The 23515-nt window shown below is 37.5% G+C and overlaps 1 protein-coding gene across 1 annotated transcript in view; it reads left to right on the top strand.

Annotated features, from left to right (window-relative positions):
* Positions 1 to 23515, top strand: part of cubn (cubilin (intrinsic factor-cobalamin receptor)) — a 107084-nt gene that overhangs the window by 59537 nt on the left and 24032 nt on the right. The window contains exons 39-56 of the mRNA XM_066723334.1: positions 39 to 231; positions 619 to 816; positions 1242 to 1388; positions 1675 to 1865; positions 2268 to 2451; positions 2594 to 2768; positions 4052 to 4230; positions 4466 to 4675; positions 6296 to 6436; positions 8917 to 9098; positions 9982 to 10153; positions 11833 to 12039; positions 12746 to 12895; positions 14080 to 14201; positions 16219 to 16444; positions 17589 to 17776; positions 18099 to 18255; positions 18772 to 18921. Coding sequence (XP_066579431.1) covers positions 39 to 231; positions 619 to 816; positions 1242 to 1388; positions 1675 to 1865; positions 2268 to 2451; positions 2594 to 2768; positions 4052 to 4230; positions 4466 to 4675; positions 6296 to 6436; positions 8917 to 9098; positions 9982 to 10153; positions 11833 to 12039; positions 12746 to 12895; positions 14080 to 14201; positions 16219 to 16444; positions 17589 to 17776; positions 18099 to 18255; positions 18772 to 18921 — 3172 coding nt within the window. The remainder of the gene's footprint in view (positions 1 to 38; positions 232 to 618; positions 817 to 1241; positions 1389 to 1674; positions 1866 to 2267; positions 2452 to 2593; positions 2769 to 4051; positions 4231 to 4465; positions 4676 to 6295; positions 6437 to 8916; positions 9099 to 9981; positions 10154 to 11832; positions 12040 to 12745; positions 12896 to 14079; positions 14202 to 16218; positions 16445 to 17588; positions 17777 to 18098; positions 18256 to 18771; positions 18922 to 23515) is intronic.

The following is a 23515-nucleotide window of genomic DNA, read 5'->3' as shown; positions in this document are numbered from 1 at the left end:
CAATGAAGTGGACACTCTCTCTCTGTTTGTGTCTGTAGGTATTTGATGGTCCCAATGCCCATTCCTTCTCCCTGGGGACATTCTGCGGTCTCTCCCTTCCCCCTCCAGTCAGGAGCTCTGGCAGCTCTGTGACAGTGGAGTTCCAGTCGGATAACAGTGTTGGTGGCAGGGGGTTCCTTCTCGAGTGGCTGGCTGTCCAGAGCTCTGGGCCTTTGCCCACCATTGCTCCAGGTCAGGGCACATGTCTTTGAATTGAGTTGTCTATTTTACTTATTTAACCACAGAGTCTACTTGTTCACTACACTGTACCAATCTGTATGTGTCTGTATGTCTTAGGAGTTCTTTGTTGTTTTCTTGGCTTGGATTGCTGCCCAATGGATGACTATCTAACATTCTCAACATGTAACATTCACTGTGTTCAAATTTCACATTATACTTCAAAGAACATTGAAATGCAAACAAGATTACAGCTGAACAGAGTACAGTAGTTACCTGTTTTTTATGTTTTTAAGTTGTTTTGTTTTACAAATGTAAGGAAGTTACATTTTAGGATACTCTGTATTGAATTTTAGGCACCATGCAAGCAAATCTCTATTTACTGTACATATGTATCCTCAGGAGCCTGTGGTGGAGCCCTTATGACTGGAGAGTCCCCTATGTTCCTCTTCTCACCTGGCTGGCCTGAGAGCTATCCAGCAAACCTGGAATGCACCTGGGTGATCAGGTCGCCTGACTCTATTGTGGAGTTCAACCTGCTGTCCGTGGACATCGAAGCTGACACCACCTGCTACTATGACAGCCTGGTCATCAGAGATGGTGAGAACCCCAGTGTCAGAACTCTCTTAAACACAAATATGTATTAGTTATAGTTTGGCATATTTACTGGAGAGGATTGAGGTGTGAATTGGTGCTTTACAGTTTTTTGAATAAGTACTTCTGAATGACAGAATTAGTTTTTTGGTCACCATTTTTTTTAAGACTGGAATAGAAGTCAATGCAAAAAAATGTAACTTTAGGCATCAATTGTAAAGCAATGCATTTCTCATTGATGTGTGTAAATTATGTGTAAATTATGTGTTTAGTGTACATCATTCACAAATGCATTTCAAATATGTACTAAACAGAAGATGTTTATAATAGTGTTAACAGTTTTCTTTTCAAACTACCCTAAAACACACACCATGTCTTGCATTGTTTTTTGCATCCTTTCTAAAACCAGCTTCCCATGTGCTTTTTGTCAGGTGAGAGCAATCTCTCCCCCTTGATAGCCACAGTCTGTGGCCGGGAATTGCCAGGGCCACTCCATTCTTCTGGTGATGCCATGTTCCTGCGATTTACCTCTGACAGCATTATCAGTGGCTTAGGGTTCAATGCGTCTTATCACAAAGGTGAGTCTGAAACACTGCTATGTTTATCTGTACAACACTTCTGCCACACTGCTGTAAATAAAACTGTCTTCAGGACTACATATTGGCAGGGTGAAGTCATACCTGTGCTGATTTTTATAATCCCTGATACATATTAGCAGCCTTTTTAAAATAACTTTTGGTAACCCCAAACTATGGCTTTCTTAACTGAACAAGTAGCATACATTACTTTGGGTAAGTAGTGAGGAATTCCACAGCTGGGTACTGCCCTTTTTTGGGTGCTAAATATATCCTGTTTATCTTTCAGGCTGTGGTGGTCTCTTCCATGCCAACAGAGGTGTAATTTCCTCACCAAAATACCCGGAGAACTACTTGCCCAACCTGGACTGCACATGGCGGGTGGTTGTGACTAGTGGACTCACTGTTTCCTTGAGCTTCCAATCTCCCTTCCAAATACAAGGGTATGACACAGGATGCAGCCAAGGAGACTATCTGGAGGTATATGCTAACATATGTAAAGAGGGTTACATCAATTATATATATGAATTTTAATACCAAATCAAAGGCCATTTTCTGTTCCTTATTCATGTTTTTGTTATTTGACGGGTACTGCCTTGAGTGCCTATGTAACTTTGGTAATTAAGGTTGTACTTATGTTGTTCATGACTTATTTGTATATCTGACTTCTTTCTCTATATTCTGGCTTGTCAATACCAGTTCAACACCTGATCTTTTTTATATACTTTATATCTTTGTGGCACACAGACCAAGGTTGTGTTTTGTTTAATAAACCCCTTCTAAACCTGCCTCTTTGTCTGAGATCTCCCTCTATACTTTCAGTGTCCTTCCATTGGATGTGTGTGGATGTGTGTGTGGATTAAACTGTATCTGTATCTGTAGCTGAGAAATGGCCCAGATGCCTCCTCTCCACCCCTGGGCCCGAGTGGAGGGAACGGGCGTTTCTGTGGGACCACCCTGCCCTCCTCCCTGCAGACAACAGACAACGAACTCTTCATTCGCTTTGTCTCTGACAACTCCAACGAGGCTCACGGCTTCAAATTTACCTTTGAGGCGCGGAGCTATTGTAAGTTATTTAACCTTTAACCCCGCCCCCCCAAAAAACATATCGGAAAAAACATATAAAAGCTCTATTTGCCCAATTCAGTTTGATGTATTACTAAGCTCATTATTAGCTATGCCTCAACTGTTATTTTACTTTTCCACAGCTTGTGGGGGAAGCATTGAGCTGAGCGATTCAGATCCTCCAGGATATATAACGTCCCCCAACTATCCCAGCAATTACCCACAGAATGTGGACTGCATTTGGGTCATCACTGTCCCCAATGGGGAGGCCGTTCAGTTGGACTTCGAGGATGAATTCTACATTGAGCCCTCGACAAGGTACTGGAGACATGGGTTATCAATATTTACAGCGGTCTCGGAGCTAAACTTCGAAGTGATTATGAAGACCGATAGTGACAATCTTTACAACAATTTGTAATTTTAACTTTTCCTAATTAATCTCAACCCAGTTTCTTCTGCAACTTAATACTCATAAAAATATAAAATGTGAATGTTTTTATTTTGTTTAATTTGTTGTTTTGCTTTAACACTCTTTTACATTTTGTCATGTGTTCAGTCTGGTTCTCTTTTCATGTATCTACTTACAAATGGGGTTAATACCCAGTGACTGGACAGGTCAGGGCTAATGTGTCTGAACTCTCTTGGGTTGAGGTACAATTCTACAACCACAATTGATGGTTTCTGAGTGAACTACATTTTCCACCCGATAAATCACAATATCAGCAAATGATAATATGCTGATGAAAGGTAGCATTTATATGCAGATGGAGCCCAATATCACCCTTCCATTATTATTACTGGTTTTATAGCAACTTTAATAAAATGTCTACAAAGACTTAAAAAAGAAACAAGTGTGATCACATGGTTGTATGTGAAAAGACAGAATTACATTTTTTGGGTGTTCAAGGAAAATGTAAACTGTGGCCCCAGCATAGACTGAAGCAGAAGAAACAAGTCTTGTTTGTCAGTGTTTATACAAAACTGTTTCAGTGGATTGTGAAATAGAAAAAGAAGCTTGAGTTGTATTTTCTAATTCATTTAGATAACTGCAGTAGCCTAGTGATTTAATTGACTATAAACACTATACACAAACAGACCAAAGCATCATGATAATTTCATAATTTAGATATTGCAATTTGTTCAGTGGTTTTGCTGAAGGGGCTGTACATATTGATCTTCTTCTAGTTTCTTTTACAGTCTCATTTCTTCATGCTTCTTGCGTATTTTATTGTGGCAAAAGGCACCAACAACCAAGCATAACATAGATATTATTGTGTGAGCGTGGGGGACATTTTTAAAAGCTCATCTTTGTTATCTCATGATCACTGGATCATTTATATTCATATCTCAATGTTACATGATCATGTAATTCTGTAAATAAATAATGAGACAAAAGACTTTTGCTCATTAAATAATCGATGGTAATACTGAGACCCTGAGATGTATTATCTTGTGACACGAGATACTGAAAACCATTTTCTTTGTTAAACTGTTGGTCCTCAATGAATCACCATATTCGTTGACATGTTTCATCATATATTTTTAATGTAGCTGTGGCTGTTTAACAAGGACAGCTCATTTAGCCTCTTTTTCCCTCCTAGCTGTTTATATGACTACTTGGAGCTGCGCGATGGAGCGACTTCCAATGACAACTTGATCGACAAACTCTGTGGGAATCAGCTCCCCTCCACAAAGCACTCCACCGGCTCTGTCATGTACCTCCGCTTCCGGACTGACCACAGCATCACACACAAGGGATTCAAAGCCAAGTACTCCATAGGTACAGATCCCTATGGGTGAATGCAACCATTTTAGAAACTTTGCCCGTTGCTGTTTTGTCTTGTCATTGTTCACCACCTGAAAATATACTGAAAAGCACTGGCTTGGAAAACAAAACATCACGAATCGTGGGAGTTTGGGTGGAATATAATATTTAGGCGAGCTTTTAAGATGCATATAAGGTCTCGCTTCTGTTTAGTTTTTTCATGTATATAATTATTTGTGTGGTTTCACAGCTGTTTGTGGAGGCACGTATATTGGACAGAGTGGCACAATACACAGTCCTGGCTACCCCACGTCCAACTATCCGGATGGGTCTGACTGTGAATGGTACCTGCAGGGGCCCACTGGACACTACCTGACCCTCAGCTTCACTGCACTAAACTTGCAGAGTTCTCCTGAGTGCAGTAATGACTACATAGAACTCAGGGAGTACAATGCTACTGGTGAGTAGGGCATTCTGGGAAGGAGCAATTTTGGCATGGGGTATATTAGTGTTCCAAATGATTCTCCAAATTACAGTGTTGAGTTGTGCTATGTTTTAAATACTCCTATAAAGCTGTTATTTCTCCTTTATTCCTATTCTGCTGTTCTCCTTAACCTTTCTGTGTATATTGCTGTGACATATACACCGATCAGCCATAACATTATGACCACTGACAGGTGAAGTGAATAACACTGATAATCTCGTTATCATGGCACCTGTCAGTGGGTGGGATATATTAGGCAGCAAGTGAACATTTTGTCCTCAAAGTTGATGTGTTAGAAGCAGGAAAAATGGGCAAGCGTAAGGATCTGAGCGACTTTGACAAGGGCCAAATTGTGATGGCTAGACGACTGGGTCAGAGCATCTCCAAAACTGCAGCTCTTGTGGGGTGTTCCCGGTCTGCAGTGGTCAGTACCTATCAAAAGTGGTCCAAGGAAGGAAAAGCGGTGAACCGGCGACAGGATCATGGGCGGCCAAGGCTCACTGATGCACGTGGGGAGCAAAGGCGGGCCCGTGTGGTCCGATCCAACAGACGAGCTACTGTAGCTCAGATTGCTGAAACAGTGAATGCTGGCTCTGATAGAAAGGTGTCAGAACACAGAGTGCATCGCAGTTTGTTGCGTATGGGGCTGCGCAGCCGCAGACCAGTCAGGGTGCCCATGCTGACCCCTGTCCACTGCCGAAAGCGCCTACAATGGGCACTTGAGCATCAGAACTGGACCACGGAGCAATGGAAGAAGGTGGCCTGGTCTGATGAATCTTGGCCTCCAAATTCCCCAGATCTCAATCCAATCAAGCATCTGTGGGATGTGCTGGACAAACAATTCCGATCCATGGAGGCCCCACCTCGCAACTTACAGGACTTAAAGGATCTGCTGCTGACATCTTGGTGCCAGATACCACAGCACACCTTCAGAGGTCTAGTGGAGTCCATGCCTCGACGGGTCAGGGCTGTTTTGGGACCTACACAATATTAGGCAGGTGGTCATAATGTTATGGCTGATCAGTGTATGTGGACAGAAATGCATGCATTTCAGATGGTTGTCCTTTGCTAGGTTGTAGCATGTGAACTAGCGAGTACTTCATTTGAGAGAAAGTAAATGATCTGCAAATCCAGCATATCTGCAACTTTGGAATGCTTTCCAAATATTCACTGCAGTTTTTACAATGCACTGTGGTTTCCTGAAATCATTTTAAATCCCATTCCCACAGTAAAATAACATTTGTATTACTTTTAAACAATAGCAGATTGAAAGAAACAACAATGAATCACAATTTGTTTTGATCCATTATTGTACAAAGAAGGTCAATGGGGGTTATGTGGCTACAGTACAAACTATTTCTGTGCAAGATGTGTACAGAGGTTTACTAATGTTTTCTAATCTGTCTTTGTCTGGATGGAGATTTATTTTTCTTGTTTTAATATCTTTAATGGGAAATTGTAAAAGAAAATCTACATTCAGGCTATTTTAGGCACAGTACAAACTAGTTATGTATCTGTCACCTGCCAACTTTATTTTTTAATATTATTTTTCAGAGCTGTAATAGAACATTTTTCTGAATATTTCCAATGTCCCAGGGCGACTTTTGGGCAAACACTGTGGGAGTACCCTGCCTGGTCCGGTGGACACTGCAGACAGCTATGCTTATATCAGATTTGTCAGCGATAGCAGTGTCAATGCTCCTGGATTCAGCCTGAGATTTGACGCAAGTGTGGAAGGTCGGTATTATGCTCAATAATGTAGCTGCACACTCTTTCCAGTAATACTGGGTTGAGTTTGTTCAACTTGGGCTTGGAGAAAAGTGTACAGTCTGTAGTTGATCAAACTGAGTTAAGACGGGAGTGGAAAGTTTGGGCCGCCGCTTGATACAGATCAATGCAGTGGCAGTTTAAAGTTGACAAGCCACATCCCCTGTGTTATCTCAACAGGTACCCATGCAATTTTCTAGGCAGTCTGTATCATACAGGTTGATCTTCTTTTATTCTTTTTCACTTCTTGGAAACAAATACAGATTCTGACTTTGGTCATTTGAACGTTAACTACATAGTTCTTTGGAAACGCAAAACACATTAAGATGGTTTTATCTTTTAAAGCAACTTGTACTAAATGCACAAATATTACCATCTCATACATTCCCATCTAATTCTGAAATCCAGCTTGTGCTCCTGATTAATCTTGTCAAAGGAACCCTTTCTTCATTTCACTCCTGTAGGCAAAACTGTATAACATACAATTTGTCTGGACCTAGCCCACCAAAAGCCCAAGAGGGATTCCCACAACATTTTAGTTGTTGAGTTATTTTTTAAATTTGAATATATAATAAACCAACCACTGATTGCTGCAACCTCAGGGTATACATCTCCTGATGTATGTTTATTATTGTTTTACATAAAAGTTACTATAACTGAATCTTATTGCTCAGAGAAAGCTGTACTTGAAAAACTAACCATGCAATTACAGAGATTTTAACTGTAAATATGCCACATTTGGTTTCCAGAGAGGTACAGCTGCTATTGAATTCTAGAAGTCTAAACCCAGGCCTATTCTCTAAATGTTTCCAATACCAAAAACTTGGAATGCTTTTTTCTATTTTATTCTATTTATTTTAAGTATAGTGAATGGTTTTCAGTTGTCCTCATCATATGAAATATGCCAATAAAGTATGACAATAAATGATTTATTTTATTCTTTAATGTTTTTATATGTCCTTAATGGAGAATTTAATGGACGACAGGAACACATCCAAAAAGTGTCTTAGCCCTGCAGTGTTTTCTTTGCCTAGTTGTCCTAGTTTGACCGAGCAATGTATGGGGTGAGTGGTTATTGTAATGGCTACTGTTCAGTTGAGTGATTTAAGATATAAATCACACTAATACAGTTTTATAAAAGTCATTTGCCCTTTAAAACAGCAAAGCTCGTAACTCTCCTGTAGTATTGGCGTGGGGCTTAAATAAACGGTGGGCACATATCTGCCTCATGTTTCAAGTAAATAGCCGGACTATGCTGAGATTCTTTGTGGGTTGAAGCTTTGGGAAAGGTTGCAGATTTGCAGCGAGACTGAAATGTTTTTACGCTCCCAGAACAGACTGGAAGAAGTGCAAAACACAGCACCAACCCGTCTGACCTGCTGTGACCGCGCTATGGTTTTCAAAATAAAATACCATTTAAGCCATTTTTCTGACCTTAGGCATTTGAGAAAAAGAAAAGCACAATGTATGGTCTGTTCTGATCAGTTTTGATTCTGATTAATATCATTTCACAGGAATATCCTTTTATGCCACAGGCTTTTTTCATTGTTATAAAGTGGTACGACATACAATATAGTATTGTACAATATAGTAATATAGAATTCTAACAGATTAATTAATTCTTAATTCCCTGAGTACAAATACCTAGGGTTTCCTAGTTGCATTTCAACTATATGCACTCTATATTACATTTATCAATGTAGTCAACCATTCAATCTAGACAAGTAATTGAGAGCTTAAAGGGTACTAAAATTAAAACAATAGGTCTACCTAGTTATATAGTAGGTACTCAGTAACTACATGTTAGTTACTCATAAGAACAGTGTAATTATGCATTTGTTAACATGTACTTAATGTGTAAAAATGATAAACAGTATATGTAAGGGCACATTTGTCTTGTAAGGATGCCTTTGGATCTATACCAGGTGGGCATTGCCCACTTCTTACACATTAAGTACATGTTTAAAAATGCATCATTACACTGTTCTTAAGAGTAACTAAGATGTAGTTACTGAGTACTAACTATGTTAATACACTGTAATTAGGGAGACCTATTGTAAAGTGTTACCAAAGACTTTAAAGCCCTAGTGTACTGAAAACACTCGTCAAGACTCATCATAATTCATATCACCAATACTTTATATTAAAGTGCTCCTTATCAGTGTGAGTATTGAATAGACCTGTAATAATAAGATCAAATAGTTTTGAAGGTAGAATGTATAATATTTTAAGTTATCAGATATAAAACTAATACAATAAACTAATAGTAAGACCCTCTTGAATAAGTCTACCTGAGAAAATAATTCAATTAATTGAGTATTTGCATGCTCCTGTTTGGGAAAAAAAAAGAAAAAAAAAAGGCCCAGAGTCTGACACTCCAGATGTAAAGTGTTGCTAGGATTTCTCATTACTGGATAATGTTAGTTTCACTGTCCTTTTTTCTGACGCAGAGTGTGGAGGAGATCTGAATGCACCATCGGGGACAATTACTTCCCCGAATTACCCCAACCTTTACCCTCACAGCCGTGTGTGTGAATGGAAGATCACTGTTCCCTATGGCAGACGAGTTACACTCACTATTAATGACTTGCGTTTGGAAGGTCATACCACGTGTGCGTTCGACTATGTGGCCGTGAGTATGACTTTGCAGAACTGTAAACTACCTCCTTTGACCATAGTATCTGTAAACAACAGGGCAAGCTCTGGATGTGTAGGTATGTGTCAAAATATGACCGGTTCTATTCATAAATCAAAGGGAAGCTGAAGATTTGGAGTAACTAGTAACTTTGAGTTGTTTTTATTTCCAGTTTTAATTAAATTCCTCGGATGTAGAGTCAGTGGAGTCAGGCACTCACCGCTCTGATTCTAATTGTTGAGAAAATAACATCTATTTTTAAGATAGTATACTCACATGTTCAGGAAGGAGGTGGCAGCAAGTCTTCAAAATAGTTGTTAACCCATTTCAAAGAGCTAAACCTGTTATTTTCATCTGAGAATACATTTGATAGTAGATGTGTAGAAAATATACATGCTGTATCTGTAAGCACAAATTAAAAAAAATATATCTGATTGCTTGTTTTTTTTCCCTATATGTATTTTAATACATGGATTATTTAATCTGATTACAATATAAATTCAAATAACCATGAGGCTCTCGTTATTTATTATTTATTATTTATTATTTGGTTCCTAGGTTAGGATTCAGGTTATTAACTAGGCAAAATGTTTAGAAATATAAATATACATATGCTCTTGGCCTTAGTATATATATCTTAATTAAATGTTTATTAAACATTTAAAGAACATGTAACAAGGTTTTGTGTATCCATTTGATGAATAATTAATAATAAACTGCTTAAAATATGCTTAGATTGTTTTAAGTTTGTAGTATTGCATTAACAACCCTGTTATTAATAAATAAATGCTAATAATTACCTCTTAAACTAAATGTATTTATCTTCAGTAAGGCAACTGCTTTGCCACTTGACCTGAAGAGCTGTTTTGTTGTTACCCAGGTATACAATGGAATAGTTTCCAATGCCCCTCACCTGGTGAGGTACTGTGGCACTGTAACTGCGGGGACGCAGGTGAAATCCTCAGGAAACACCATGGTTGTTGTTTTTGTCACCGACTCTTCAGTGTCGAATGGAGGGTTCAGTGCTGACTACTCCTCTGATGAAGCAGCTGGTGAGAGATGAAGCACTTTGCATTATGGGATATGGTTTCACTTCACACACATCGAGATATTGTACAGCATGAATATGACTTTCAAAGCAGTTTCAAATCTGAGTTGCAGTATGCTATGATCTTTTTCCTCTCTGTGAGGGCACCAGAGAACACTGATGATTAAATCATGCTGTCACTTTTTATAGATAGGATATAGAACTCACTTTTCTCAGAAAAATTATAATAATATATATATATATATATATATATATATATATGTATATATATATATATATATATATATATATATATATATATATATATATATATATATATATACACTCACCTAAAGGATTATTAGGAACACCTGTTCAATTTCTCATTAATGCAATTATCTAACCAACCAATCACATGGCAGTTGCTTCAATGCATTTAGGGGTGTGGTCCTGGTCAAGACAATCTCCTGAACTCCAAACTGAATGTCTGAATGGGAAAGAAAGGTGATTTAAGCAATTTTGAGCGTGGCATGGTTGTTGGTGCCAGACGGGCCGGTCTGAGTATTTCACAATCTGCTCAGTTACTGGGATTTTCACGCACAACCATTTCTAGGGTTTACAAAGAATGGTGTGAAAAGGGAAAAACATCCAGTATGCGGCAGTCCTGTGGGCGAAAATGCCTTGTTGATGCTAGAGGTCAGAGGAGAATGGGCTGACTGATTCAAGCTGATAGAAGAGCAACTTTGACTGAAATAACCACTCGTTACAACCGAGGTATGCAGCAAAGCATTTGTGAAGCCACAACACGTACAACCTTGAGGCGGATGTTCTACAACAGCAGAAGACCCCACCGGGTACCAAACATCTCCACTACAAATAGGAAAAAGAGGCTACAATTTGCACAAGCTCACCAAAATTGGACAGTTGAAGACTGGAAAAATGTTGCCTGGTCTGATGAGTCTCGATTTCTGTTGAGACATTCAGATGGTAGAGTCAGAATTTGGCGTAAACAGAATGAGAAAATGGATCCATCATGCCTTGTTACCACTGTGCAGGCTGGTGGTGGTGGTGTAATGGTGTGGGGGATGTTTTCTTGGCACACTTTAGGCCCCTTAGTGCCAATTGGGCATTGTTTAATTGCCACGGCCTACCTGAGCATTGTTTCTGACCATGTCCATCCCTTTATGACCACCATGTACCCATCCTCTGATGGCTACTTCCAGCAGGATAATGCACCATGTCACTAAGGTCGAATAGTTTCAAATTGGTTTCTTGAACATGACAATGAGTTCACTGTACTAAACTGGCCCCCACAGTCACCAGATCTCAACCCAATAGAGCATCTTTGGGATGTGGTGGAACGGGAGCTTCGTGCCCTGGATGTGCATCCCACAAATCTCCATCAACTGCAAGATGCTATCCTATCAATATGGGCCAACATTTCTAAAGAATGCTTTCAGCACCTTGTTGAATCAATGCCATGTAGAATTAAGGCAGTTCTGAAGGCGAAAGGGGGTCAAACACAGTATTAGTATGGTGTTCCTAATAATCCTTTAGGTGAGTGTATATATATATATATATAAATTAACTTTACGTGTCTGATCAGATTTCTGAATTCTGAATTTTTATTTTTACCTTAAAAAAAAAAACACTAAATCAAATAGTGTGAGGCAAAAAACAATGTCTTCACTTTCCCCCCTCCAGTTTGCGGAGGTATCTTGGAAAATCCGGCTGGAGGAAATTTCACATCTCCGGGTTACGATGGGGTGAGCAACTATACCAGTAATCTCAATTGCGAGTGGCTCATTGAGAATCCCACTCATATCAACTCCTCCATCGTTATCAACTTTGAAGACTTCCACCTGGAGCACCACCTGACGTGTGAATGGGATTACATTGAGTTCCGCATCGGTGAGTAACATCTCTGACATGGTGCAGTGTAAAGAAATGCACACTGCTTACATAATAAAATACAACGAACAGGCTGCCGAGTGGCTCAACCATAATAATATCCAGTGGAGAGCAGAGCATGTCCGGTAGGCTGAACAAGCTGCTTTCGAATCCAGCCTATGCCATTGTTCCCAAGGGGTGATGCACAATTTGCTGTGAACTGCCATTGTGGTGATAGGGGGAAGCACTGTAGCCATACTAGTGATTCCACATTGGGGTAAAAAGTAAGAGGAAGATAGTTTACTCAATTTCACATGATCATAAGATAACTGACCTCAAGATCTCAGGGTTTCAAAACCATTAGGAAAAGGTAAAGGTAATTTACTTAGGTCACTGTATATCAACTTACCCATGAAGTAGATCAATGTTTGAACACAAGGTAACAGTTTTGAAATCATGAAATCCTGTGACTAATGATTTCATGATTAGCATATTTACTTTTTACCTTAGATTTCATAAACCACATCTTCATAGATTTGTTTGAAAATGTTGAACTTGTTGAAATGTGTTTGAAAATGTGAATGTGGTGAAGGTCAAGTAAATTAGTTTTGCTTTCAAATCTGTAAGCTTGTTTTTTCATTGTAATGAAGCTAATTAGCACATCATACAGCTCACTCACTATTTGTGCTTGTCATGATAGGTTTTGTATCATATTCTGTCTCTACAGGCGACTCAAATGGTGAATTGATAGCCCGGCTCTGTGGTCAGTCTGCACCTCGTGTGCCATTGGTTGTTTTTGCTGCTCGGATCTGGGTTCACTTCCTGACAGACCCATATGTGGAAGACATAGGATTCAAAGCCGGCTACCGATTCACAGGTAAAGGAAAGAAAAACAACAACAAAGTGATTTACCATGCATTCCCAGGCATGTACTCATTATGTTCAATTGATTAAAAAGCACTGAAAGCTCTTAGTACAGGGATACAATATAAAATCTATTAGCAGTAGAAGTGGTGTTAGTGGCTGTATAACAGTTATACTTTCGGGCAGTCCTCTGTTTAAGGAAAGGTTAAAAATTCCCAGCCTAAAGCAAAGCTTTTCAGAAATGAAACACAGATTAACAATTTCATTACTTGGCCGCTGTCCTCAGTTGTCCAGAAAAGAGCATTAGGGGAGATTAGAGCATGGCAAAATGTATTTTAACTGCTTTATAACTGAAATCCATTGTTGTCTGTGTCATGGGATGGTTTAATAAATGCAGCAACACTCCCCAGGGAGACACTCATGTCTTCTGAGGTCCATGGTTGAGGTCGGATCAACAGACAAGGTGGAGCAGTTGTTCAATATTATATTCTGAAACTACATTTTGAAGTCAGTTTCCTCAAATGCAAGATGTATTGATTGGAACAGACACCCACCAAATGTGTATGTGTATTCTGTAATTATGTACTAGTTAAAAGAGATTGTACATGCCTTACATGTTCAAACTTGCCAAATGGGCCCCATAATATAGGGAGACCTATGTAATATCAGGACTCCATGTTTCTTAAGAGCCCATGAATCATGTATACTTAATAACATTCAACACGTAAAGTGAAAGTAAACATCTATAATTAGACAAATGTGAGATGGATGTGATGTGTACGTGTGTGGCAGAAGACAACAAGAACATAAAAATAATGCCAATAATTATTCAATAAGTACTAAATCCAAAATAATCCTAACCACCATGAGAATTGAATTGATCATTATCATTGATTACATTTTTTTAATGCAATGATGAAACATTGCACAAGATGGAAATACATTATTTTTATTTATTTATCATAATTAAACCTGAGTTTAATTACATCAGTTCAGTGCTTTATTAATATTAACTCACAGATGTATCCATTATGGGTGAACTACATTAATATCTTCTAATACCCACACACATCTATAAATTATACATCAGTCATCATTTAATAAAATATCATAAAAGTCCAAAATGCACCCCCACATTATGGAGGCCCGTTGGCGTGTTGTCCCTCAGTGGCTGACACCTGCTGCTGGGCTTTGCAGGTTGCGGAGGACTGCAGACTGGTGAGAACGGCGTGGTCGCCAGCCCTAACTACCCCAGTGCCTATGATGACCTGAGCCGCTGTGCCTGGCTGCTGGAGGCCCCTGAGGGCCACACCATCACTGTGAGTGTGCATTGTCCAAGGCCTTATTTTGTTAGTCTTTTTTATGTTGTGTGTCACTTTACATTAGGGTACACAAGTGGAGTTTATGAATATATCAGTAGTGCATTAGTCGTGTACAGTTCTTGCTCTTTATACAGACCCATGATAAAGTTATAACAATACCTTTTTCCTTCTTGAACAGTTTTCCAGCAATGCATAGCTGTCTCTGTCTATACTCCCAAGTCACTTATTAATAATATCAACTGCTGTCACCAAACTTGGACACAGGAGGCAGGATAATAATATAATAATAATAATATTCTGATCATATTTATTCTCCACTAAACAATAATTACATGTTTTTAACATAAGGACAGTTCTCATACATTAATGCTTTCTAAATTAATAATAAAATGTTAGCTTAATTATCATACAGTGCCTTGAAAAGGATGTAACCCCTTACCATTTTTTTATTGAAAAATCTAATGATCAGATTTAACACTCTTATACATTAAGGAGGTTGAATGTTACCAAAACCTCCCAAAAATATATTTAAATTAAAAAAATATATATTGCGTAAGTATTCAACGCCCTAAGTCAGTACGTGATGGAAGCTCCTTTGGCAGCAATTACTGCTATGAATCTTTTTGGTTTTACCATCTTTCCACAGTGGGATGATGTCATTGTTGCCTATTCTTTCTTGCACAAGTTGATCCAGCTCTGACAAGTTTGTTGGGTTTTCTATTGGATTCAAGGTTGAACTTTCACAAGGCCATTCAAGGACATCCACTTTCTTAATTTCAACCCATTCCAGTTTGTCTTTGGCTTTGTACTTCTTGTTATTGTCCTATTGAAATGTGTTTTGTTTGTCCCAGTATTGATTATTGGCTGACAGTTTTTCCTCTAGGATTTACCTGTACATTGCACCATCCATTTCCCCCTCAATCCTGACAAGCTTCCCATTGCAGTAGCTCCGGTGCTTCTCTACTACTTTTTCCCTGACTTATTTCAAAACCTCACTGATCTTCATTCTTGGTTTCTCATATCACTATGTGAGTTCTGGCTTGAAATTCAATATTTATCTGAGGAAACGTACAGAACTTACAGAAACTTAAATTAATTTACTCAAATTATAACCTTTAAAACTAATTATTTGTACCTGAACTGATTCAGGGTTGTTGTAGCAAAGTGGTTGAATACTTATGCAATTGAGAATCTTAAAATTATGTTAGAAAATCTAATTTAGTTATATAATATCAGCATTTTCTAGCTGTATGAGTTTATAGTGGAAATGTAGTACATTCTAAATATATGAAAGCATAGAAGTTTCATGCTTACATACTCAAATGGCAACAACATGTGGACATTTTACAGGGGGGTGAATACTTTTGCGAGGCACTGTGCATGTATAAACTGTCATGCATGTATCTTAAACTAAAGTATCTTCACATTCCCTGCTGAGATATTAAAAACGAAGTGTAGTCCTGAGAATACTCTGTCATCAGCCCCATATGTGCTACATGGCTTTCTGCCACCTTTGTCTGACGTTTTGAAACTCATAAGCATTGTGAAGTCTATTTTCTTTTTTCAGTTATATATTTTCTTCAGAATGTTTTATTCCCATCCATATTTTGTGTTTATTTAATTTGTTTATTACTGCTTTATATGGTATGTTTTTATTCATGCTAATTATAGGATTAGTGAGTATAATTTTGCAAATATTGTTCCCTTTAAAGAAACAGGATTGTTATTATTATTTTCACAATAAGGAAATTAAATGCAGTTAAATGAATGATAGTGTGACAGATTTAATGTTCAACTCTGCAATTATCCAGGGAAGTCCTATGTGTTAAATATTACAATTAATAAATAGTATTCTCTATTATAATACATTTACCCCTTAAGTTTCCTTTTGAAGTCAGAAATATGAATGCGTATATCCCCGGCTTCATTTGAAAAAGCTTTTCTTGTTCATTTGAAAAATTGAACATTGTAATTTAATGCACTGGAAATAACATCACTAATCATATTTCCTCAGCTCACCTTTACCTACTTTGACGTGGAGCCGCACTCTCAGTGTGCATGGGACTCGGTCACTATCATGAACGGGGGTTCCCCAGGGTCGCCACTGATTGGTCAGTACTGTGGAACTGATACACCTAGCCCTGTCCAATCAGGCTCCAACAAGCTGGTCATTGTGTTCATGGCAGACCATTCGGTGTCCAGAGGGGGCTTCTATGCAACATGGACTACAGACTCTTCAGGTACTCTTCAGATTTCAGTAACTGCTTGGCAGACAGATTGTACTGAAAATACTTTCCATTCATGCATCATATCACATAATCATGGTTATATAATGGCAATCATTTTGACAAAATAATCTTAGGCGAATCTTAAGTGATTCCTGTTAACTGTCATTAGCAAATGCAACTAAATTCAGTTAAAGTTTTTTGTTAAGCTGGATCGTCTGGTAATCTTATCGAACTACCACAAAAAACAAAGAGAAGGACTGGTATTAAAATGTTGTGTGTATAAAAGGAGTTTTCCAAATAAGCATGGATTTACTGTGAGGACAATGTAAATGAGATAAAATAATTTAAACAGAGAGTACATCCCTTTTGCAGTTCATATGCACTATCAATCTCCTGTCATAAGTGTGTGACTTTAAAAAGTGACATCATATCTTTTGTGTCCCTCTGGAACTATACTGTTAAAGATAACACCAACATCTGGTGCTGAAAAAAGTATGATTTACATTACAAACGTAACTGAGTAATGTTTTTCACCCTTGGCTGCAATAGTGCTGCCTAATGGTTTTATGAGAGCTTTAACCAAACAATATTTAAATATTCTAAAAACATCTATGCTTAAGAAGGACAGAAAAACACAACAGTGAAAAATGTTACCTTATTTAGTGTTTAAGTTTGGAGAAGTGAACATGAGAAACATGATGGATTGAATGCGTGCCAGGCAATTGTTTTCCAAAAAATGACCTTATTATTGGTCTGAGTGCCATGCATTCCTATTTTATGGTTACTGATGTTATTGCCAACTATAGGCAGGGCTTCCTGTTTTTAGGTGTTGCTCTTCATGTGAAGTCTGGAAAAACGAAATCTGGTTTAGGAGATAGTCTCACAAAACGAATAATGTGTGGCACATTCTTAGGGTATGGCCATTTGTTTATTTGATTAATTATTTTTGAAGAGAATAAAGAGTTTATCAACCCCAGTATATTATGTAAGAATAATATTGTGCCCCTAAACATGATACGTAATGTAGGAATGAATTATCTTTGTGTGTCAAATAAGAGAAAAAAAGAAACAACAAATCACTTGAAGATTTTATTCAAAGAGTTGTAGGGAAGATAAGAGAATGGCAGTGATGGCTCATGTGTTTTGTTCTGTGCAGGCTGTGGTGGTATCATCCATGCTGACAGTGGAACTATCAAGTCACCAGGTCACCCCAGTAACTTCCCAGTTAATAGTGAATGCATATGGAAAATTATCGCCCATGAAGGCAATCACCTGGAGATGAGCTTCGGCAGTGAGTTTGAGATCCCAGATGGAAGTGGGCAATGCCAAAGCAGCTATGTCAAGGTACGATTCCCAATGTCCAGTATAGGGGAGTTGCATGGTAGACTTAGACCTAGAACAAATCCAAATTTGGATCTGCTCACGACTTCCAAGACTGTTTTCAATCCCATTGTTATTATTAGGTAGTAGAGATAGGCTTTGGTCAATAAACTAAACTGGGCTAGGGTACAGGTTTGTAATTTGCTATTAGCAGGTAGGTCAAGCCCTGACAAGAACATATTAAAATATCCATATCATTAAATCACATTAGAAAAATGTATTATTGTCTGTGTGGCAGCGTTGTATTCTTGTTGGTTAATTGTAGTCTGTGTCTGTGTTGTCTCAGGTGTGGGCGGGTGATGCACAGCAACAGAGCAGTCTTTTGGCTACAGGCTGTGGGACGTCTGCCCCAGAGCCACTTGTAGCCCCATTCAACGTCATTACTACTAGGTTCCAGTCCCAGGGCACTGTTGGCAAGGGCTTCTCTGCCTCCTTCACCACCCGTACGTACAGTATACAAATCGTGGTGTTTGAAATAATTCAAAGTTATCAGGATGAAGAACTATACCCTGTAGTACCTTAAACCAGTGGTGTCCAACCCTGTGCTTGGAGAGACACAATCCTGCAGCTTTTATAGGTCTCCCAGTCAGTAAATACCTTCCACCCATGTTCATTTTGACCAATTAAGACCAATACTTGAGTCAGTTAAGTTAATTGAGTTATTAAGGGAATGGGTACAACCAAAAAAAGGAAGAGACTGCACATCTCCAAGAACAGAGTTGGAACCTCCTTAAACTCTTGTGCCCCATGATCACAATTGTATCTCTTGCTATGAACATTAACTGGCTTATTATCCAGCTTGTGCAATCTGAATACTTATAATATCCTCACTAAATCGCTGGAAGAAATGAGATAAGCTAACCTGAAACATATGATGTGTTGGAGCTCCTTCAGTTCCAATTATATGTATAACTTTGTCTTTTATAACTAATTTAATCTGATCTCCTCTACTTTGTCAGGCTGTGGAGCGAACTTCACAGCCCCAAAAGGCCGTGTCGTATCTCCAAACTACCCACAGCACTACCCTTACAACATAAACTGCAACTACCTCATTGATGCCGGCGAGCAGAAAGTTGTTATTTTACACTTTCAGACGTTCCAGATAGAAGGTGAGTATCTGTGTACTGGTTTGTCAGAACTGTTTTATATAGTGTGAAACAAGACCTTTCAAATCGATAAAAAGTGCTGGAGATGTGGTTATAATCTTTTCTGTCAAGATCCAAAGAGCATAAAGCCATTATGACAAAACTGATCAAAATATCACATACAGAAAACCCCATCATATATATTTGTTCATAAATCACAAGTTATAGGGAACATTTAGAAGTTAATGAACAACGCTGCAATACACATCCTGCAGTTTTGGAAGGGAACAAATTCTTTGTACGCAAAACACAGATGTCTTATTATTTGCATTTTATGATGCTGAAGTGGTGCTTGAGTTTGGAAATAGACCATCATTGAATCCTCTATAAAATTATAGAAGATGTCGAAAATTTCAATGATCCTACATACACACAATCCCTTAAATCCCAGCTGTGACTGTTTATTTTAGAGGCCGTTTGTGCTTTAATGCTGTTTGTGTCTGGTTACTCTGTCTGTACGTGGCACAAACAGATTCCATCTCTTTCATATATATTGAGGTCCTAGAACACAAGAAGGATTCTCCACATATGCAGATAGTGAATCACTTGCAAACAAGGACCATATTATTTAGGCATTTTCACTGTGGACAGAGAAGTATTGTCTGATTAGGGAGGCTTTGCTCAGAGCTGTTAATGGCTTTTAGTGGTGTACAAGACATAATTCTCACTCACATTACATCTGCGGACAACGATGTTAATGTCAAATGCTATTGGTGCTTATTAAATCAGGCTTTAATGTATATGCAGGCTAAGCTTTGAAACTGAACAGGGAATGTGGGAGAAAAAATAATTTAAGGAATGAATCCAATTTGATAAAGTGGCCTTAAATATGCATAATCCAGAACATCAAGAGTCATGGGATGTTTCAAACTGAAATAAAACTGGAAAATACATAAATAAATGGGAATAATGTTCTAATAATTCTGAATGCTTTTATTACTGAATAAATTGTAAGTGTTTTCTTCATTTTCAGTCCAGATATAGCTATATATTAGATTTTTTGCAGTTTTCTCCCAAATATCCTACTCTCCTTTAAGAATTTGTTAGTACTTCAGAATTACCGGTAAAAGTGTATTATAGTGAAACAAATTAATTGTGAATTTTGAAATAAATCAAGCATAACCTCCCATTTTACAAGCAGAGACTCCCTTCAAATGAGATTAACATTTTATTTGCTTAGTTTACTTTTACAATATATAGGATTTGTCAGGTGTGAAAGTGCTGTAGTACAACATTTTCAGATCCAACCTGCACTTAAACATGTTTCTTGGGAATAATTTAGATATATGATCTTCTTAAACAGGGATCAATTACATTCTATAAATACAATAGGAATGGTGGGGGACAACTCCGTACATAAGAAGACCAATATATATATATATATATATATATATATATATATATATATATATAAACAATATGGGCCCGATTTTTGTGGGGTTTGCGCACTGCACAGAGGGGTTTGCATAGTGTAAATGACTATCGCACAAAAATTTGCATTATTTGCCATATTCAAAATGTTGTTTTGCGTGGCGCAATCCATTCTGCGCTGTTCACCAAATAGTTGTATGCATCGCGCAATATGGGGGGAGTGGATAAAATGATGCGTGATTCCTGCTATATTTGTAGCTGTGCGCTATGCAGAAAACAGGATTGCAATGCACAAAATAACATGTTGAAAACGATGTTGTTAACTTCATGCACAGCACTATTGCAGCATACAGCGACATTCCAACACACAGTCAACAGTGGGAAGTATGGAGCTGTCTCTGGTTTTATATATGGTTGTATGTGTGCTACACCTGAACAAGTCCCTAACAGTTTATATTTGACTGAATGGCAATACATACATACATACATACATAGGAAACGTAGTTAGTAGCATGCAGCATGTCCATTGACATTTGGCCAGTAATGCTGCACTGTACACTTGGAAACAGCAACTCCGACATGCTGCAGGGTTTACTGGTCTCACATATATTCACCCGCCTCATACGTTCTCCACATGAGTATATAACCATGAGTGCATTAACTTATCATAGAGCCATATAACATACACATATATAGGTATATATATGTTCTTATGTATTAATTTATACATGTATTTGAGACTAACTTCAGTAATTGAGTCATATACAACTGTTCAAGACAGGTGGCTGTGTTGGCTGTAGACTATTTAAAACAGGTTTCACACTTAACCATGTAGGCCTCTCTGGTTAAGGAACAGTGCTGTGAGCCAGGTGTTCAGGGTTCAATTCCAAATGCAGGGAGCTATTTGTTATGTTTTTTTTTTTTAATAATATATCTATTTTTTTTCCCTGAAGTAAATGGTATCAGAGTAAAACGAACAGTTATGAGGTAAATCATAAGGCTTTTACACAGCTTCTCTTAATTAGAGTTGCATTTCAGTAACACAGCTCAGGGAACATGAACTAGTAGCAAATGTAAGACAAAGCAAGGAAAATGAACTCATTGATATCCAGAGTGGATCATGAATCAAATTCAACCAAACTAAATGTAAGAAATCAATACCAATACATTATTAATAATAGGACAACCAAATATGCACTGATTTAAATGGCAATGCTTAAGTAAAATAAAAAATAAATCACCCATTAGTTTTGTCAGGATTGTACACTATTTATTTCAAAAGGAAAATATACTAACTTTTTGATGAAGTAATCTAATGAATAGCTTACTTATGTAAATCACAGAGGATATTGCAGCTACACAGCACTGCAGTAGGTGCTGGACACATTCATGTTGGACACAGCAGTAGTAATGTTCATAATAGCATTATGTTTGATTCTTAGTATGCATATTATCCTGCAGTAAGCCTACATACTGTATGACAATTATGGGTATTGGGTAATATTTATTACTACGTCCACAATATTGTGTTTGTACTACAATACTACACGTATGAGCCTCATTGTTTGCCCTGTCAGGACAATGGCATAGAGGTGTGCACTACTGTATTACAGAGGAGGTCTGCATTCGGGATGTGTTGAGTGCACTGCAGTCTGGACTGATGCCAAATGCTACATTCCAATATCACTTTGTGCCATGTTAGAATAGCTCTCTGATTTGGAGGAAAAAATAAAAAATTAAGAAGGCACACATTGTGTGTGCACATTTGTACATAGTTTGAATATCGGGCCCTATTTGAACAATTCACTGATAATATTTAATATTAGCTCTCAAAATTCTGTTAATGGAGTGTAGAGAACAAAGGGAACTAGACAAAACTTAGGTCAAATGACTTGTAGGTTGCTTTTTATTTTTTTTATTTTGTTCTTAAAGACTAAACAGGATAACGGGAGTTTATTTCTGTTACAGTCATTCTAATGAGTTAATGAAAAGCATATGAAATAAACACAGCAAGGCTTTTGATGTTTTAAAATCACACACATTTTTTGTATTTATTTTTTAAGGGGTACATATTTGTCTATTATTATTATGGAATTCAAATTATGCAGCTTTAAATCAGATCCACCTTTCACAAGACTTTTGTTTAATTAAATTAAACAAGGTTTATGTCCTGAATACTTTGAAAACTCAAAGAAACAAATGAAAAATTGTGTAATACGCAACTGAAAATTGTCATTGTCAACATGGGGATATTTTTCTCCTTCAGAACAGTATTGTTGCTACTTCATTTGTGTGTTTATTTTTTCTCAGCAGCTCATCTGAAAAGGATAATTCAAAGAAGAAATCCTAGATACATATTGCCATGTGCATTATGTTTGGAAGTGTGATCATTTCAGTTGCCACAAAACATATTATGTTATACTGTGTGTACAATTATAACCATAAAATCTTGCTTCAAAGTGCAAAAGTAATATTATTTTTTCATTGTCCATGCAAATATCCCATTATGACCTTTTACAAGCAGTGTTAGATTATATAATAAAAGCGAAGTTTGCAATAGATAATCACCAGGAAAGACAATGCGGTATGAGATGTTTCAAGTTTTTCTTCAGTATTAAAAATGAATAAATCCCCTTGATCCTGAGGATTAGAGCTAAATTTAGATGATTAATCATACCTTGTTGTGATATGTTAGTGAAATATTCAATGTGGAAGATTATAAATAATCAAATGCAGTGGCTGAATAGAGCCTATACAACATAAGTCTTTTGCAAGTTTTTTTGCTGTGTACTGATCTATTTTAAAATATACAAACTCTAATTTCTGTTGTTAGCATTTAAAAGCTATTTAACATATTTTTGTACAATGATTTCGCTGCAAAATGTCTTTGGCACATAGCTTTTCATGTAGCAAAAATAAAAATAAAAAGATGTGTATCTCAGCTATAGCTATAGTTTAAGTAGTAGTCGAATATATTACATAAAATTGAAACATAACACATTTGCTGTTGATTTGATAGAAATTAAGTGCTTTTAAACTGCACATCAATCCTTTTGGATGTTTACCAAGGCAATAAACACTACACTCTTCAAGCTTAATAGGGTTGATGAATATGTATGTATCTAGATCAATATCCATTAGGTAAAGACATGTACAAAGCCCTCTGAGCTTTTTATATGTGACATAT

The sequence above is a fragment of the Amia ocellicauda genome, chromosome 2, assembly GCF_036373705.1.
Source record: "Amia ocellicauda isolate fAmiCal2 chromosome 2, fAmiCal2.hap1, whole genome shotgun sequence".
NCBI lineage: Eukaryota > Metazoa > Chordata > Actinopteri > Amiiformes > Amiidae > Amia > Amia ocellicauda.
The sequence above is the reverse complement of the archived record's forward strand: the minus strand, read 5'-3'. Positions and strand labels throughout refer to the sequence as shown.